Genomic DNA, 17812 nt, shown 5'->3' with positions numbered 1-17812 from the left:
ACTAAACCAATTTGTGATAAATGCTAAAGAAATCTTAAAATTTCAGCAAATGAGGAAATACAAATGGATAGGCATTGACTTGTACTAGCTTAACAGCACTTAATAATGGAATAATGGAAATTTTATACATATTCATGAATCAATTCCCAGATGTCAACAGGACTTTAATAACCAAATCTTTATTTGGAAAATATATTAAACAATGAATAGCAAGTTTTCAACTTATCCTTCGAGGGAACCTAATACAGCTGAAACAATATGCAAAGATCCAGTGACCACAACTATCCCTCTTTGGGTTCCAGATCTTGCACTGAAGATCTCATTTCCAAGTCTAATTGAATCCATTAATGATCCCTCAGCGAACAAGACGGATTGACATCCCATTTTTCCTTCAAATTGACTATGCTGATCCTCAACGAACTCGTACTTAGCAGTTTTGCAGTCAAGAAAATCACAACCCATCTCTGTACATGCTTGTATCCAGGAATCTTTTAACAAGGATGATGAAGTCGTACGTGATCTGTCTCCAGCAATATCGATTTCAGTGAAACACACAGCTTCCAAGCACCCAGCTGCAAAGGACACAAGTGCTTTATTAGGTGTTGCAATGAATGTCTGATTAAACAGCACAAAGGAAAAAGATAAATAATTAGGCTAATTTGAGAAAATACAATGTCAAGACATGTGAGCAACAAACCACCCCAGTTTAATGCACTGCCCCTTTTCCTAATTTCACAATTATTTACGGAGTATTAAGTCTTACATAAATCAAAAGAGATACTTAACCTGAAAGTAGCACTCGAGCAAAACCTAAATGATCTTTGTCATTCGCCATAGCAACCACAAGGACCAAACTTGCCTCAGGAAATGCCACTTTAATCATGTTCATCAAAGCTTGGGCAGATTCCTTGGTATGGGCTGAAAATTAGTGATGTAATAAACATTAGCACAAGTCTCTCATCCACTGGGCCACAATCTAGGTAGGAGTGGCCTAAAGTAAATAGAAATATGAATAACTAGTTCATCCTTTAGTTTGATTCTGGAAATTTGCTTGTATTTTTATGTTGAAGGAAGAACACATAATAATTGGAATCAAAGGACTATAAATTAAGTTATGGCCCTGAAAACTTTAAGAGAACAGCACTCCTGTTAATCTATCTGCTTCTTGTCATAAGCCTTATCATGTAGTACAAAAATGAAAGTCTTCGCAAAACTGGAAGCAGACCTCCATCGAGCAGTATAGTTGCTCCTGGCAGTCCTAGCATCTCCACTTCCTTAGATGTTAAAAATTGGCTTCTACCAAGCAGATATGCACATTCTAGACCATTGCGAATGGATGCATCAGATAATTTCCATCCTGACATATTTGTAAAAGGATAGAGATAAGATTAAGAACACAAAAATCATTACATATATTAGATGCAGTGAAAACTAGAATCTGTAGTCAGAAGAAATTTCAATAGTTTCAAATTCCACTAAGACCACCTTGAAAGCAGACATGATGTAAAATTATATTATCCAATAACACCAGAGTTCAAAAGAAAATTTTCCAGCAGACATGTTAGAGCTTATATTGTTAAATTCATATATAGGCAATTTTCCAATTGATACTAGAAGATGCTTCATGCCAGTAGATGTCCTTTGGAAGCAATAAGAGTATATACACCAATGATTTTACTTTCTTCAGGTGAAGTTGAAAATAACTTTAAATAAGTCGAGTAAGATACACAAGACCACTGTGCTTAGTGATTCATAAAAAGGTGAGGGTTGCTAGAACTGGATGTAAATCTTCTTTTGTCTTTCTGAAACCTGACAAGCGCCTGTATTCTGGGTTGCTTGCCGGAAGATACTGGTCAGAAACCACCAAGATTCTGAATTCAACCCCTGTTATATCAGTACCTCATACTTGAGTATGATTTCAAACCCATTTCAAGCCACCCCATCATCCTTGGTTAACTATTAAGAAATCATGATAAATGTACACCCTATATCAATCCACATCACATATACTTAGATACTTGTTTCATTCACCATTACCTTCAACTGATTTCAGCCATTTTTCCATTTACCATTAGTCCTTTGACTGGGCAATAATGTTGAGCTATAGTATAATCTCTTTGTTGAAGGATCCTAACAACTTACGAATATAAAGCAAAATTCTATGAACAGAAATGTAGTCCATGTTAAAGATAACCTTCATGCTATATTATGGAAAAAGAGACTGATAACAATTTCTTTTTTCAAACCTTGATCACGAAGGCAAAGGGCTGTGCAAGTAGCAGTTGCAGCATTCTGAAGCTGGTGAGACCCAAGCAACCGTAATTGTACATCAAACAACTCAATGAACTGGAATATTACAAATTAATGTTAAAATTGCTCTATGAAATCCAACAAGAATTGAGTTAAGAAATCAAAACAAATTAGCTGTATAGAAAACTTTCGACAAGGAACCACATAATATAATGCAAAGGCATACCACTTCAAGGTCCTTCTCAATCAGAAGCAGAATATCGCATAATTGGCGAGGCGTCTCACATGATCTAGAAAACCCTTTGAGAACACTTCTATTTCCAGGATCAGATGCTGATATTACAGGTGAACGCATAAACAACGCCTTATCACGAATAATATGCTCAATATGTGGAAGGAACGGCCCACCTAGAACGAGCTGAAATTTTTTACCAATTAATCAGAATTACATATGCTAATTCAGAACAAAACCATGCATTTACACACACACACATATATATATAGTAGATAGATAGCAATAGATAGATGATTGAGAAAGAGAGCGAGAGCGAGAGCGAGAATGTAAATGTCAAACCATGGTACTGTGCTCCAGATGAAGGTGTTTTTAATTTTCCTCCACCATCGAAAGTTCAATCTTCTAAAGTTTCTTTTGCATTTTTAACAATTTAAAAGCTTCATAAGTTTCTATACGATGTATTTGTTCTCTTGCTCTTTCTGTCTGCTCACAAATTGAAAACTTAACACAGTTTATGTATTTATTACAGCAAGGAGTTCCAAGAACCACCTAACTGGACGTCCTTCTTTGATTATTCCTGATTTAGCAACTGCAATACTCTCCAATGATCCGCCAAGTGCAGCCAGATGCTCTTCACCTATATTTGTAATGATTGATGCTGCCAGATCAGAGCTAGAAATTACATTGGTTGCATCCCGTGATCCACCTAGTCCAGCCTATACATTGAAGAAAATAAATTAGAGTATATACCACATCTGGATGGTGATTTCCACTATTTTCTAGCAAACATAGATTACATGATCTGGTGTAGAGAAAGGGGAAAAATTGAATGAGACAATGAGAGACATAAAATTATGTTCCAGCTCTAACGGAGAACCCTGATACTGAAGCACTGTTAATTTATGGGGAGTGGAATCTACCATCTTAGACCAGGAAGCCAAATTAAGCAAAATTTCGACATTGAGAAGACAAAAGAAAACACGTAATAAAAGTTTATTGAGATTTAATAGCTCCATCAGATTATCAAAGTTGAACCTTGTTTTATGACAATTTATTAGAATATGAGAAACACCTTGTTTGTTTGTAAAAGGGGTCAGGCAGACAATCTACCTCAATGACTGCAAAATGAACTCTCTCTTCAGCAAATAGGCTGAATGCTACAGCAGTGAGAACCTTGTCAAACAAAAGAACACCTCAGTCAGACAGATCTAAAATCAGTGAAGATCAGCATCATCAACAGATTTAATTAAAATGATTAAATCACAGACACCACACATATAAGTCAACAGGAAAAGTTATCCATCAATGAGTATACCTCAAACTGACTGAGATGCCCCTTTTCCAGTTTCACTGCCATGTCAAGAGCCTCCTTTATTTTGTCAAAATGAGAACTCAATGTCTTTGCAGATACTGGTGCTCCAGTTGTTCCCAGTGTTATACGCTCTCTAATAGTTTGTATATGCGGGCTGGTTAAATAAAAAAAGCCCTTGCTCATTTCATTTGCAAAATTTAGGCAGCCAAGTTTTTAGACATGATAAATGAACACGCCGATTCTACAATCACATACCCTCAACCAGGAGCGCAGACCATACCTGGTATAGCAACCAACAGAATACCCTTCTGCACGTAAAATGCTGGAAAGAAATGCAGCAGTTGATCCTTTGCCTTTGGTACCAGCAATATGTACAGCCTAAAAATCAATCTCTGTCCATTTAAGTTCCTAATTCATATGGCATGCAAGAAAACCCAAAACCACATACAGGACTCCACACATAGAAGCCGTTAAGTTAATTAGTCATCCCAACCTGACACCCTTTGGTAGTTCCGACAACTCAAAATTCAAGTGAAGAGAGGCCTCTTGTCTATCCAAGGCCACAAAAGTCCAGCTCCAAAGAGAACATACATTTTATAATTTTCTACTGTGAATAATTTCCAGTTTTACTAAAGAAATTGTAGAATTTGAACACTTTGAAGGACATAGAATGAGGATTAGTGGAATGGGTTTTCACGTTACCAAAAAAAAATAAAAGGAAACAAAAACCAAAAAGTCTTTTCCTTTTGGCCGAGAATGACCAGAAAGAAATCACGGTAAATATACCTTTCAAACAAACACAGACAATCCTGCACATTACTTCTTATTACCCCGAAAGGGTTGGAGAACAAACCAAAGAAATATAGCGGCTTACTATTGTATCCTGAAAGCTTACTTGAGCTTCATTTGATAACTTATCAGACAAAGCTTGAACACCATTCCTCAGTCCGTTAATCTTTTGGAGTTCACCACAAACTCAACTCAATAACCGAAAGAAGGTGACATAAACAAGCAAGCATCAAGCTATACGAGCTTGCGTGGTTCACTAGAAAGAAAATAAAGACTAATCACAATATCAATCATGGTAAGAACTCAACCCTAAGAATCAACATTGTTCTTCCACTCGACTCAAATCACTGAAACCCTGTGCTAGGCAAAGAACGATAAACACCAAACCCGAGAAATTCAGCAAAAAACAATTAAAATAACGACTGACCTTGAATTTGGATTGAGGATTGCCCAGATTATGCAACAACCGCCTCATCCTGCCTAAATCGAACCCCTCTCCGGAGTCGGTGCCGGCTCCTTTAGGCACGCCTGTTTTCTCGTAGTTTTTGAGCTTTTCCATGTACTCCATGAATTCGATCAGTTCCTGGCTCTCCGGTAATGCAGTAGAGAAGGGACGACTTGGAGAGTCAAGAAGTGTTGTGGAATTAGCAAAAAGTGGGATTCCTCGTCTGTTGAGTTGCAGAGCTGTGAGTGAACGCACCATGCTGGGAATCTTCATCTTCACAGAGACGAGCAAGACAAGAGTTGTGAGTGAGAGGAAGAGGGATGGAGAAGAGCTTTGGAGAGTTGTACCACAAGCTCCGGAAGTGGTTCCAAGGGAAATATTACATTTTATAATAAATTGAGAAGTGAATTCGGAAATATAAATTTATATATACCTAATTATTTATGTAGTCAAATAGTTAAAATAGTATTTTTTTTTTTTTTTTTTTGTCTCTGTAGCACGACTGCATGGTAGCAATATGGAGTTAAATCGATTAAATTCTAATTAATTCAAAAATAAACATATTGTTTTAATTATTTCTATTACTTATTCTTTCTAGAATTTTGTACTTTTATCATTTTTATAAATATTATCCAACCAATAATATTAGAGGATTTTGGGTCTGAATCTCATTAGTACTTTTACATTCTTATAATAATTTTTAGGCGTCATTCATATTTTGATGAATATTTAAACTTAGGGTGAATTTCAAGTTACAATTTTTTTGTTTGAGATTTAGCATAGTTATAATATTTTTTAATATTAAAAAAATTATAAATATTCTCTAAATAAAATATATAATTATAAACTTTATAAATAATAAGATAAAAATTACTACTTTATCCTCATTAATTTGCCCCTAAAAAGAGTGGTTCATAAAATGTAAAAGAATCTCAGAGTTGGTAAAGAAAATAATTCATAAAAATATAACAATCCATAAATATTTTTATAATATATTATATAATTGTAATTCATAATCTAAAAGGATATTTTAGGTAGCTCATAATAAAAATTGAATACAACCATAGTGAAGCTCCTGCTCCTCTAATGTTTGCTTTCACTAACAAATAGATTCTTTCATTAGTCAAAATTGACTGAAATTTTTATTGATATTGGCAAAAAGACATTGAATAAAGTTTCATATTTAATACTTATTGTACTTCAAACAAATAATTGTAGTATAACTAGATAAATGCAATATATCAATAATAAAATAATTAAAAATAAATATATATTTTCATTCAATTTTTATATATACACACTAGCATAAAATATATGTCATCTATTTTTAGTGAATTCACAACAAGATCTATTTTTAAGAGATGAGGAGTTTATATTCAGTTGTACAAAGATGACGCAGTGAATCTCCTCTTAGAAAATGAAGAGCAGAAGTAACAAAATTACAATACATTTGAACAAGTAGGAATTTCTAGATGATTGAAAAACAACAAATGGATCAAAAGTTGCTTGGTGATCTATGCAGGAGGAATTTGAAATTTTAATACAACAAAAATTTCCACATCTAGTATACCTGGAAAGGGCAAAATAAAAGTTGCAGATAAAGCTGCAGCAACTCACAAGGCAAAACTGGAGTAAGGTGCTTCAAACAAAACTGAGATATACTCAGCAAAAATTGCTTACTGATCAAAATGAAAAAAATTCCACAAAATCTCTTCTCAATAATGGACTCATGCGACAACTAACCTAATAATCAAAAGTCCAAAAATAAATGAGAAGAGGAATTATTTCCTGACATCTAGAAAAGATTGCAGATAATGTACCATGAAACTTCTGCAATCTAAACCTATTTATAGACATCAAGTGTGCTTTGTTACAACCTCCAAAGCCTTAGTTAGCTCTAGTCAGCGGCTGTGGTTTTTAGTTAAGAAAAAGAGTGGGAAAGATGTCTGGCAGATTAAGAAGTAGCATATCGATGATGCAAAATGTGCTTTACAACTTCGTAGAATGAAACCACAATCCCCACTGAAGGACCTGCACGGCCAACACGGGGACCAACACCAGTGAACAAGCCTTTAATTCCTCCGTCCCTGACAATATTGCAACTAAAGTTTAAGACCTCATCAAGAATGATATTTGGAATTTCAGGAGGAAGAAAAATCATTTGTATTGTGTCAATCACTTCTTGGACATAGATTCAGAAGAGATGATGCAAGATCGTTAATGGCTCCTTAAGAACAAACTAACCTGAACTACTTGTTGATGCAACTAAAAATAATAATATGATGGTCTAAGATGGAAAAGCATTATAAGAACTGGAAAAGAAAAATAGAAGTTATGGTCGCAAAAAATGGAGAGATACCTCCAAACCTGTAGGAGTGTGTGCCTTGTTGTCATCTTCAATGCCCTGCTCGGATCTTTCTGTAAGATGAATAAACAAATAAGTTGATTATAATAGTTAGAAAAACAGCAATATCATCCCCTCTTCAAAGAAGTAATAATTTGACCTATTTACAGCGTCACACAATTAAAAATTAGTAACTAAACTGGCAGCACAAACTCTGAAAGAATATCAGCAAGATAGGGCATATGATAATAGCCATATCACACATACAATAGATTGGATATTCTGCTCTTGAAAGTAAATATAAATCATCACTTCAGCCCAAAATAAGTGTTCGTTTCTAATATCAGACAGCAAGTACATGAACAGCTTAAAACTAACTTAATGCAAAACCATGCTTACTCAATCTGAAAATGCTTGTTATGATCAGAGAGGATGATACACCATGGTGTAAATCCATGTCATACAATCACCTAGTATATTAAGATTTGATGAGACAAGAATTACCTCAATTTGCCTACGAGTCTTTGCAACATCAAGAGGACATGTGGCAGCAGCAGCAAGGCCCCCAGCAACAAACCCAGCAGAAAAATTTGCCCACAGGATACTGATTGCATTGGCTTCATCTCCAACAAGACCTAAAAGCCGCCTCCTTACCTATAACAGATTCTTGTATAAAAGCTCGTTATACAAAATATGCGCACAGCTCCAGATTTAAATACAGAGGAATCAGCTCTCACCGGTTCAAGGGTTGACCAGCAGATTGCAGAGAAAGGAACATCGCGAGCAAGCTGAGCCCCAAGGCCTGTCCACAAGACACGGTAGCTTTGTACTGCACCAGGAGAAAAAATTGGAGGCAAGAAAGAATAAATAATAGAAATGCTAAGAAATTGCACCAAGTTTTACATGCATCCAAAAACAGAGCAGATACCCCCTTCATCACAAAAACTCAACATTTACAATAGACATTAATGATTTTATTATCTACGAAAAGGTCACAAGTATCAGTCATCTGAGTCCAGCTCGGAGAGATACCAGGACAAAAAAAATCAATGTACAGTAAAATGAAGAAAATCTACTTACAGCTGCTACTCAAGCTGGTTGTACTCTTCACTTGGGAGATAATATCAATTAAAGTCTTCAAGACTCCGGGAGGCCTTTTATCACCATGGAGATGCTTAAATGCCTGAATGGTAGCTAATCATCATTGCATCATTCAAAGAAATTGATGCACAATAAGAAAAAGGGAGCAAATCATAATGCAGCCAATATGTCAAATACCTGCATGCGTGTTCTTGCAAGCTCAATGGGATAGCAACTTGTGCAAGCTAAAGAACGTGCCAGTGAACCAGCCACTAAAGGAGCATAAGGTGTTAAGCTTGGCGCGTTCTGTGCAGTAAATTCCTCTAATTGGTTGCGGAAAATGTCATAGCAAGGCAAGTATATACCGACCTGTTTGAAAACCAATAAAGACTCTAATTCCTATTGGGAACAGATGAATTCATCTCTGAAAGAGATCGATGATAAGATATGGTAAATAGATGCCTGAAATTTTCAGCAGTAGCCACTCAAAACTTACAGTTGGCACAGCAAGCGCTAGGCCAGCATTTGTTCCTCTCCAGAGCGCAGAAAACCCTTCCTACAAAATATGCAGAATGAATGTCTGAACAACTATAATTCATAAAATGTGTAAACATAAGTACTTGATAACATGTATGTCTCCCTCTCTCTATATATATATGTATACATATTACTAAATATATCTATTTATATAATTACATATATGTATGTGTGCCTCAGAAGTATATAACTGATACTAAAGTAACAAGCATACTTGCTTATAGAATTTAGCTACCAGCTGCTAACCTGGCGAATAATTTTGTAGAAAACATCCAGGGTCCCCTTATAATGAAAACAATCAGGCGGGCAAAGTGCTACAGTACCATGAACCCCAGCACGTGTGCAAGAGGGAGAACACCTCAGATCAGCAAACATCTGGAAAATATCACATAGGGTAAGTCAAACTTCATTACCTGAATCGAGAAGTGTAAAGTACTTCAGACTGTACTAGATTCACCATCTGAGTTGCACAGTGGCCTAGAATTGCACTAAGACTTGCACTTGTGCCACTTCAGTTTTTTAACGTGTTGAGCCTAGCTATTCTAGAACTCAACTGAGAGTTATACACATCTTGGTCAGTCAGAGTACAACTGAAGATCATGACATAATGCTTGAATACTACTACCCGCAAAGGATTAAAATAACTTGCATGTTGACATTGCAACCAAATAAAGACAAAATCAAGTTTTAATATTTTGCTGCATCAAGTCCAAAAGCTACAAATTTCCAACTACCATGAAGTACTATCAGTACCAATATAAACATTGAAATTTCTTGTAAATCAAAGATGACATACAAGTCAGCAATCTGGGAAAAAAAATTAGAGCAGCACTTCGTGTTAACGGAAATATATGTATGTGATACACATTATATAAGATAAAGAAATCCTAGTTCCGCAAAATCCAATGAACATAAAACTAATGCTTTACTCCTGAATCAGTAAAATATATCAATGAAATTCTTAAATTAGCAGACAATTGAAAGAAACTAAAAAAATTTATAAGGAATAACAGAAGAAACAATACACGCACCATGTGTGGTCCAAATAACGCCATGCGACTAGTAACATTACTCAATGGATGTGAGTAAGGGACTCCAGCAGCTTGTGCTTGCAGTCTTGTCTGCAAAACATTTGACACATATAAATCATAAGATGAAAAGGAAAAATAAAAACAGAAATTTATAGAAGTAAAAATACAACTCCCCTCGGGCACATAAAAAGACAAACAATAAAAGAGAGAGAGAGAGATGAATAAAATCAAATCCTAGAAGTTAGACCGGTATAGCAACACAATGGTTCCTTGCCAGTCAGTCAAGCATTCCATTTTAACAATTTCACTAAAAATTAGCAATACATCAAGGTAGCCAGTTATTCAATAACAGTCTCAGTTGAAACATACATCGATTTCAGCCAACAGAAAGGCATACGAGCATAAACAGAAAAATCCAAAGGATTACCTGCGTCCCTTTGAAGACCAAAAATGACAGCACTAAGTAAGCATTAATGAATTAAAGCACTATAAGTAAAACATTTACCTTAACCACATCAAGTGGGTTGACCAAAACGGCAGATAGAAATGCTGCACCAGCTGCAGAAAATGCACGCTCTGGCAACCCCAATTTGCCACCTGAAGAGGCATCCGAATGGTGACTCCGAGTCTGTGAAATTTCAGAGGCTTCAATTCCACCAACAACCATCATTGACCCAGACATCAAAGAAACATTTTCATCAAACTCCTCCATCCTCGACGACTGCTGGGCCACAGTCATCCATGGATTTTCAGAGTGCTTCAGTTCCCCTGCCATCCTCTCTTTACAAATTTCTCCTTTTCCCAAATAAAATCTTCCAGCTCGAATCAAAGAAGGAATCAACCTGAAATTAACAACTACACAAAATGTCATACTTCATCAATCAGTCACCAGCAAAATCAACTAACTCCGCGACAGTTAAAAGTTGATTCTTTTGCGATAATCACACAAGTAACGCACCGAAAGAAAAGAAGAGGAAATCCATTACGAAAACAATCTCAGAGTTAGGAACAGAAATTAAAAGATATTACTTCGCTATAATCCCTGCTCTCCAATCTTAAGCCAAAACAACCAAAAATTTGACAAATTGTGGGGTAAAAAAAAAATCAACACTGAATGCTTATAAACACGACCCACATAACAATCGAGGACGGAAACCAGAGGGCATAAAAACAGCATGCCCTAGAACAACGCCCAGAATCAAAAGCGTAGATAGCGAACCAAAATCGAAAATACTGAACCTTAAGATGATCCTGGCCTTCGATTTAGATGCTGGGGGCTGTACGAGTAGAAAGCAAAACACTCATGATTAGGTTTATTGCTAGGTTTTTTTTTTGTTTATTTTATTGTTTTATTCATATCAGTTAATGGTATTGAAAAACGTAGAAGTAGTTTGGTTCCTGGTTCCTTGGAGAAGAGGAAATATGAACGACACAGACACAGACACTCGCCCCACCACAAGTGTGTGTGAGAGAGAGAAGAGAGCGTGCCTCAATAGAAGTCTCTCGATTTAGGGCAACGTTTGGCTCGCCGCTTAATTGACCATTTTGCTTCTCTTTTGATTTTTCTCTTGTGGAAACAAAAAGGGAAAAAAATACAATTTTCCTTCTTCTCTATTTTTCTTATTTTGGGTTGTTATTTCTTCACTTTTATGCCCGCCACAAAATATTTCTTTCTCATTGCCTTCTACTTTCTTCCACTCTTTTGTGGTTTGACAAAAATCCAGTTACTAGGATCTTCTTAGGGGTTTTTGAAAGGTTTCTTTAATATATATATATATATAGCTATTGTTGCATGTCGTTTCTACGTGCATATAAGAAATAAATTTTATACTTTAAAATATATTCAAATAAAAGTAAAATATATAAATCTATACATTATATAAAAAAAAGAAAATTAATTTATCAATTAATATAAAATTTTAAAAATTAAATCAATTAGTTATTTTATTGTAAAGCATTTTTTACTTCACAGAAAAATAAGTGTGTATCATTAGTCGCCCTTTGTGAATATAGAGACCCTCTTAATTATATTAATATAGACATATGGCATTAGAAATAGGGGGGAAAAGAAAGGGATATGGGCATAATATGATTTTAAGAAAATCCTAATTCAAAAGCCAACTATTAAAATAAAGATATTTAATATAATATAAAACATGTTTGCATGTATTTCCCACGGCTTACATTCAACAACCACTAATTTAAAATTGATTATTATTTTTTATAAAATTATTAAGTTTTAGTTAATCTTAGGTTCCACCCAATTTTAATCCACCTCAACTATAAAACCATGCTTATCAAACCCAACTGGGTTAGAGTCCTACAAAGAAAATTGGATAACCAGTTTGATTCAAAAAGAAAAAAAATTAAAACATCGCAGAGCCGTGCAATTCCGACCTAACTCATAGTATACCCTACCAAACTATGGCCTAACCCAAAATTTGGGGTTGGGTTTGACCCATGAGCCCCAAAAAATAAAATGGCTCATCTCCTTAATATTTATTTGCAATTAATTCAGTTGGATTAGTATAACTAAATTAAGGGTAAATTACATCCACACCTCCTAACATAGAGCAAAATACACAAAACACCCAATTCCTTTTGTACAAATACAAATTTACTGCTTGAGGTTATAGTTGTAATTTACAATTATACTCCCTCTTTAAAGAAAAAAGTTACACAAATACCCCTCAAAGCATATTACACTAAAACCCATCAGAGAGTGTAGTTGTAACTTCGAAAACGATAAAGGATGTTTGTGTATTTGGATATCAGATGATGTCAAATATAATTTACCCTAAACTTAATGCTTTCAGAATCAAGGGAGATTAAAACAGTGGGATTGTATCGGTGAAATAGAGTAGAAAAACTTCTCACGAACCATAGGATCTCTGGTAATGTAGTAAAAAATGAAGTAACACAATCTCAGCTAGTGGGTAGCAATAGCATCTCATGATCCAAGATTTTATTTTACTGAACAGCAATAACAAATAAAATCAGGGGATTTACCCAAGAATTCTACTTTCTTAAGGGCATCAAAAAAATACTTTGCTTGTATGTAACATGAATTACTCTAATGATATGAATATATGATAAGCATGTATGGAGGTTTATCCCTAAGATATCTATATAATACTCATTCGACGAATACGAAACAATATCACAACAGCTAACAGGTTTATCAGAAAATGTAGTAATATTCTCAAGAATAAACCACATCATGGTACATGACAAGAAGGACATAGTAACGTTATACTACAAGGGGAAGAACATAATAATGTTGTACTAACAGTAGACAACCAAATCTACTCTAGACAAACAGGTCATTTTAAGTGCAGCAATTTAAATAACTTATTTAATTATTGAAGGACAATAACAGACTAAACTTAAACTAAGATAATGATATTACACTTTCGAAGGGTCTGTTATATTTCGATTGATGATGGATTATTATAAGCTACAAAAGAAATATTTCTAATTATAGATGAAATCAAGTCGTGACTAGCTGTAGTTGGTGTTTATTGGTTGCTAAACCCCAGAAAATCATAACATATTTCCTTGATTTCCACTATGCACAAGGATATCCTATACGGATACCACTATCTGTCAATTTCTTGTTTTAAAACCTTGGTCTAAACGTCGTAATTTTGGTTCCCTTAGTTTCTTGCTCCAGAATCTAGTCAGTATATAAATATAAATAGTACAACCATGAAATTATACGAACGCAACAAGAAACACAAGTAAAGCAACCTTACATCAAGCAATGGCCTCAAACAGCATATCTGTGCTCAATGCTCTTGACAATGCCAAAACGCAATGGTATCATGTCACTGCAATTGTCATTGCTGGAATGGGTTTTTTCACCGATGCATACGATCTGTTTTGCATCTCCACCGTGTCCAAACTCTTAGGCCGCCTCTATTACTACAAGCCCTGGACTGGGGCTCCCGGAAAACTTCCTCACAGCATCAACAATTTGGTTATTGGTGTTGCTCTCGTGGGAACACTAACCGGCCAGCTATTTTTTGGGTATCTGGGAGATAAACTAGGCCGAAAGAAAGTTTATGGGGTCACTTTAATTCTAATGGCCTTTTGTGCCATCTGCTCGGGCTTATCATTTGGATACAGTCCAAAAGCTGTTATGGGTACACTTTGTTTCTTCAGATTCTGGCTTGGCTTTGGCATTGGAGGTGATTACCCTCTCTCTGCCACTATCATGTCTGAATACGCCAACAAGAAAACTCGTGGGGCATTCATTGCAGCCGTTTTTGCCATGCAAGGGGTTGGAATCATCTTTGCAGGTCTCGTCTCCATGATCATTTCCAAGATCTTCCTCGACCACTATGGAGCTCAACCATTTAAAGAAGAGCATGTCTTCTCAACCGAGCCGGCGGCCGACTATGTGTGGAGAATTGTACTAATGCTCGGTGCTCTTCCTGCACTCCTCACATACTACTGGAGGATGAAAATGCCCGAAACAGGACGTTACACGGCGCTGATCGAGGGCAACGCAAAGCAAGCTGCTTCCGACATGGGCAGGGTTCTTGACATCGAAATTCAGGCTGATCAGGAAAAAATAACTCAATTCAACTCAGCTAATGAGTACAAACTGCTCTCAAACGAGTTCTTCATCCGCCACGGGCGGCATTTGGTAGGCACCATGACTACATGGTTTCTGTTAGATATCGCATTCTACAGCCAAAACCTCACACAGAAAGACATTTTCCCGACAATGGGCCTGACAAACAAAGCCGAAAACGTCAGTGCGCTGCGAGAAATGTTTGAAACATCGCGGGCCATGTTCGTGATCGCGCTACTGGGCACATTCCCTGGCTACTGGTTCACAGTAGCCTTCATTGAGAAAATTGGGCGTTTTTACATACAGTTGGTGGGCTTCTTCATGATGTCGGTCTTCATGCTCATAATAGGAGTCCAATACGATTACCTCAAGAACGAGGACCACAAATGGACGTTCGCAGCTCTTTACGGGCTGACTTTCTTCTTCGCCAACTTCGGCCCGAACAGCACAACATTTGTGCTGCCGGCCGAGCTCTTCCCCACGAGAGTTCGGTCGACTTGCCATGCTCTCAGCGCCGCCTCAGGGAAGGCCGGGGCGATGGTCGGCGCGTTCGGGATCCAGAACTACACGCAAGACGGAAACGTGAAGAAGATCAAGAAAGCGATGATCATGTTAGCCATTACAAACATGATCGGATTTTTCTGCACTTTCCTGGTGACGGAAACAAAGGGGCGTTCGCTGGAGGAGATTTCCGGCGAAGATGGTGGCTACAGCGAGACCCAGATGACCGAAAAAAGACCTGAAAGCCGGCCCGACAACTGGGAAGAGGATTCAAGAAATTATGGTTAGTGTGGAAGACAATTGAGGAATTTCCGGCAGGTCTATCACTTGGGCTTTGAAGAAGAAATTGTGTTCAATGCTTTGCAAGAAGAAATGATGATAAATAATAATAAATTTGGGGAAGGGTAGCTAAGAATCATGAATGAATAAGAGCTGGATAATCTGGAAATAATTTGGTGATCCTTCAACAAATTGAGTTTTGTCTTCTTTTTTTATTTTTTTATGTAAGAATGTTGAAATGTGTTATATGGAATTAAAGTTATGGAAGCCCCAATTTTATTAGGATTTCTTATCTCTATTTTTATTACATGTTTTATATTTAAATTAAGAATTAACATGACAATTACCATATCTTTTTGAAATTGTTATCTTTTAAATAGTTGAGGATTAATTTCAATTCAATATATATAGAGTAAATATTATAGCAGGTCTTTTAATTTTTTAGAGTTACTTTAGTTTTTAAAATTTATTTCTTGGCGTTAGCTCTCTGGACTTTTTACTTTAGATTGGTAGCACTAAAATTTTTCCTCTCGTTCTTTAGAAAATTACGAATGCCTTACTGATTTTAACAGTCGTCCAACATCTAGTCTAATCCATTATTTGTTTTTTTGGTGAATTAATTAAAATATCATTGTAAACTATAAATTATGTTCTCATAATTTTTAAAATTTTTGAATTTTTTTATGGACAAAGTAGACAGTTATTTTATTTTTTCAAATTTTTCTATTCAAGTCCTCCAATTATTATTTTTTATATAATTAGAATAAAGTTGATAATTTTATGCACATATCCAATAATTACATAATTTTATCAAATATTAAGAATATTGATAATTTTTCAAATAGTAAATGAATATTCATAGTTACACTAAACTTTATGAGAGTTTATCGTAATTTATATTTTTTACTAATATAAAGAAAAGAAGAATTTAGGGACAAAAGTGTCTAAGTGGCCATACGAAGAATTTAACTTTAGACCCGTTTGTTTGGCGGGAAATGACGTATTTAGGAGAATTTTAATTTTAAAGTTTTATTTTGTTTGGTAATATTACTTTATTTAGGAAAGGAATTATGTCCTAAAAGTTGGGAATATCCGATTGCATATTTAAGAATTTGAAAGTATTTTGCCTAAACAAAACGCCAACCAAATCGCATTACACAAAGTTTGATTCAAAAGTTTTTAAGTTATGCACACCTGTCAATGAGTTATAGTTCAATTGACAAAGTTGAGCCCCACAGTTTTAAGGTTATTGATTTGAACTCCATCGAGATGTTATTCTATTTTAATATTAGGTGTCGCTCTACTTTAATAGTAGTTGTTGATTGGATATAATTATCTGATATTGATAATTAGTATATGATTGCTACGATTGTCGGTAATTCTTATATATGGATATTTTATATTGATGATGTGTAATCAATTTATTCAAAAAATAAAAATTCATCACTTTTTATTTTAATAAAAAAGTTACGGATACCCAATTATTCCGTTGATAGAGGAGTACAAACTGTTTCCTTGATAAGACTGTATTTTTTTTATAAGCAGCTCGTGCATTCTACATAAATATTTAATTAGTCTTATCAGTAATATCAAATATACTGAGGGGAATTTTAAACACATTCATGGTATGTATATATTTTTCATGAACTCAAGAAAAGCACAAGTTGTCTCAAATAGGAACTTTATTGATATTTATGCATAGTTCAAGGGCTTGATCGAAATAACCACAAAAGGTAGGGCCACTATTTGTAAAACCCAAAAAGTTAAAAATTAAAAGAAAAAGGTTCCCGGTGGCATTCGTGACTGAATCCAAACACAGCCAACCAAATATGCGTTGGTCGTTGAACGAGCAAAAAGCACTATTGCCACTACAGATTTTAAAATTCCAGAAACGCCAATGTGGGACCCACAAACAATCATCACATCCCTCCTCCCTCGTTTCAATTCGTCCAGTTCTTCCCAGTAGAGCACAAAAACGCTTCTCTGTTGATAACGCCACTTATCATCGTTGTCGTGAAATCGCACTAACTAACAAAAGTGATTCAACCCTAAAAATTTCTTCTTCCCTTTTCCCTTTCCCTCTATACTTTCCCTCCTCAGACACTCAAAGAATTTTCATTTTCCTTCGGTTTTTGCTTGTATTTTTCTTCCCACTATCGTTCTTGCAAATGAAATGGGAGATGGAGGTAGACGAGATTGAAGCCGTCCTCGAGAAAATCTGGGATTTGCACGATAAGCTCAGCGACGCAATCCACTCCATTTCTCGAGCTCATTTCCTCAACTCCATCAAGAACCTGACCCGGAAATCCGATGAATTTTATTTCCACCGGAAGAAGAAATCTGCGGATGATGACGCGGTGAACAAAGGCGGGTCGGGTTTTGTGTTCGCGAAGGAGTTCCGGGTCGATGAAGATGAGCCTGCTGTTCAGG

At 35.7% G+C, this 17812-nt stretch overlaps 4 protein-coding genes across 6 annotated transcripts in view; 2 read left to right on the top strand and 2 right to left on the bottom strand.

Moving 5' to 3' along the window:
* LOC105166726 (dihydrofolate synthetase) lies at positions 64-5437 on the bottom strand. Its single transcript, XM_011086183.2, has 10 exons — positions 5014-5437; positions 4078-4175; positions 3801-3951; positions 3596-3658; positions 3040-3201; positions 2477-2668; positions 2247-2346; positions 1226-1357; positions 787-918; positions 64-572 (listed from the first exon to the last, which is right to left on the bottom strand). The coding sequence occupies exons 1-10, from the start codon at positions 5302-5304 to the stop codon at positions 223-225; spliced, it is 1671 nt and encodes a 556-aa protein (XP_011084485.1). The 5' UTR covers positions 5305-5437; the 3' UTR covers positions 64-222.
* Positions 6534-13909, bottom strand: LOC105166725 (mitochondrial carrier protein MTM1). 3 transcript variants are annotated; one of them, XM_020695416.1, is made up of 11 exons: positions 13779-13909; positions 10529-10865; positions 10024-10113; positions 9239-9367; positions 8952-9011; positions 8654-8824; positions 8456-8558; positions 8113-8204; positions 7880-8029; positions 7391-7449; positions 6534-7118 (listed from the first exon to the last, which is right to left on the bottom strand). In XM_020695416.1, coding segments are annotated over exons 1-11 (1326 nt in total). In that variant the 5' UTR covers positions 13781-13909; the 3' UTR covers positions 6534-6985. The 3 variants fall into 3 exon arrangements, with proteins under 3 accessions (XP_020551075.1, XP_011084484.1, XP_020551076.1); XM_011086182.2 differs by lacking the exon at positions 13779-13909 and adding an exon at positions 11263-11543; XM_020695417.1 differs by lacking the exon at positions 13779-13909 and adding an exon at positions 11159-11269.
* On the top strand, positions 13557-15667 carry LOC105166724 (inorganic phosphate transporter 1-11-like). Its single transcript, XM_011086181.2, has one exon. The coding sequence runs from the start codon at positions 13787-13789 to the stop codon at positions 15389-15391; it is 1605 nt and encodes a 534-aa protein (XP_011084483.1). The 5' UTR covers positions 13557-13786; the 3' UTR covers positions 15392-15667.
* The window catches only part of LOC105166723 (plastid division protein PDV1), a gene marked incomplete in the record, with an annotated part of 2212 nt that continues 1732 nt past the window's right edge, over positions 17333-17812 (top strand). Inside the window, 1 exon segment of the mRNA XM_011086180.2 lies at positions 17333-17812. Within this exon segment, the coding sequence (XP_011084482.1) occupies positions 17551-17812 (262 nt within the window).

Source organism: Sesamum indicum, linkage group LG7 (genome assembly GCF_000512975.1).
Source record: "Sesamum indicum cultivar Zhongzhi No. 13 linkage group LG7, S_indicum_v1.0, whole genome shotgun sequence".
NCBI classification, from domain to species: domain Eukaryota; kingdom Viridiplantae; phylum Streptophyta; class Magnoliopsida; order Lamiales; family Pedaliaceae; genus Sesamum; species Sesamum indicum.
This window is presented reverse-complemented; position numbering and strand designations above follow the sequence as displayed.

Excerpts from the sequence above, each read along its gene's own strand:
- LOC105166726 (XM_011086183.2), bottom strand. The coding sequence starts at position 5,304 with ATGAAGATTCCCAGCATGGTGCGTTCACTCACAGCTCTGCAACTCAAC. Across the intron at positions 2,669-3,039 it reads TAATCAAAGAAGGACGTCCA|CTCGTTCTAGGTGGGCCGTT; the intron begins GTTAGGTGGTTC and ends AAAAAATTTCAG. Across the intron at positions 919-1,225 it reads AACTATACTGCTCGATGGAG|CCCATACCAAGGAATCTGCC; the intron begins GTCTGCTTCCAG and ends ACTAATTTTCAG.
- LOC105166725 (XM_020695416.1), bottom strand. Across the intron at positions 8,559-8,653 it reads TTGCAAGAACACGCATGCAG|GCATTTAAGCATCTCCATGG; the intron begins GTATTTGACATA and ends GCTACCATTCAG. Across the intron at positions 8,205-8,455 it reads AACCAGCTTGAGTAGCAGCT|TACAAAGCTACCGTGTCTTG; the intron begins GTAAGTAGATTT and ends CTCCTGGTGCAG.
- LOC105166724 (XM_011086181.2), top strand. The coding sequence starts at position 13,787 with ATGGCCTCAAACAGCATATCTGTGCTCAATGCTCTTGACAATGCCAAA.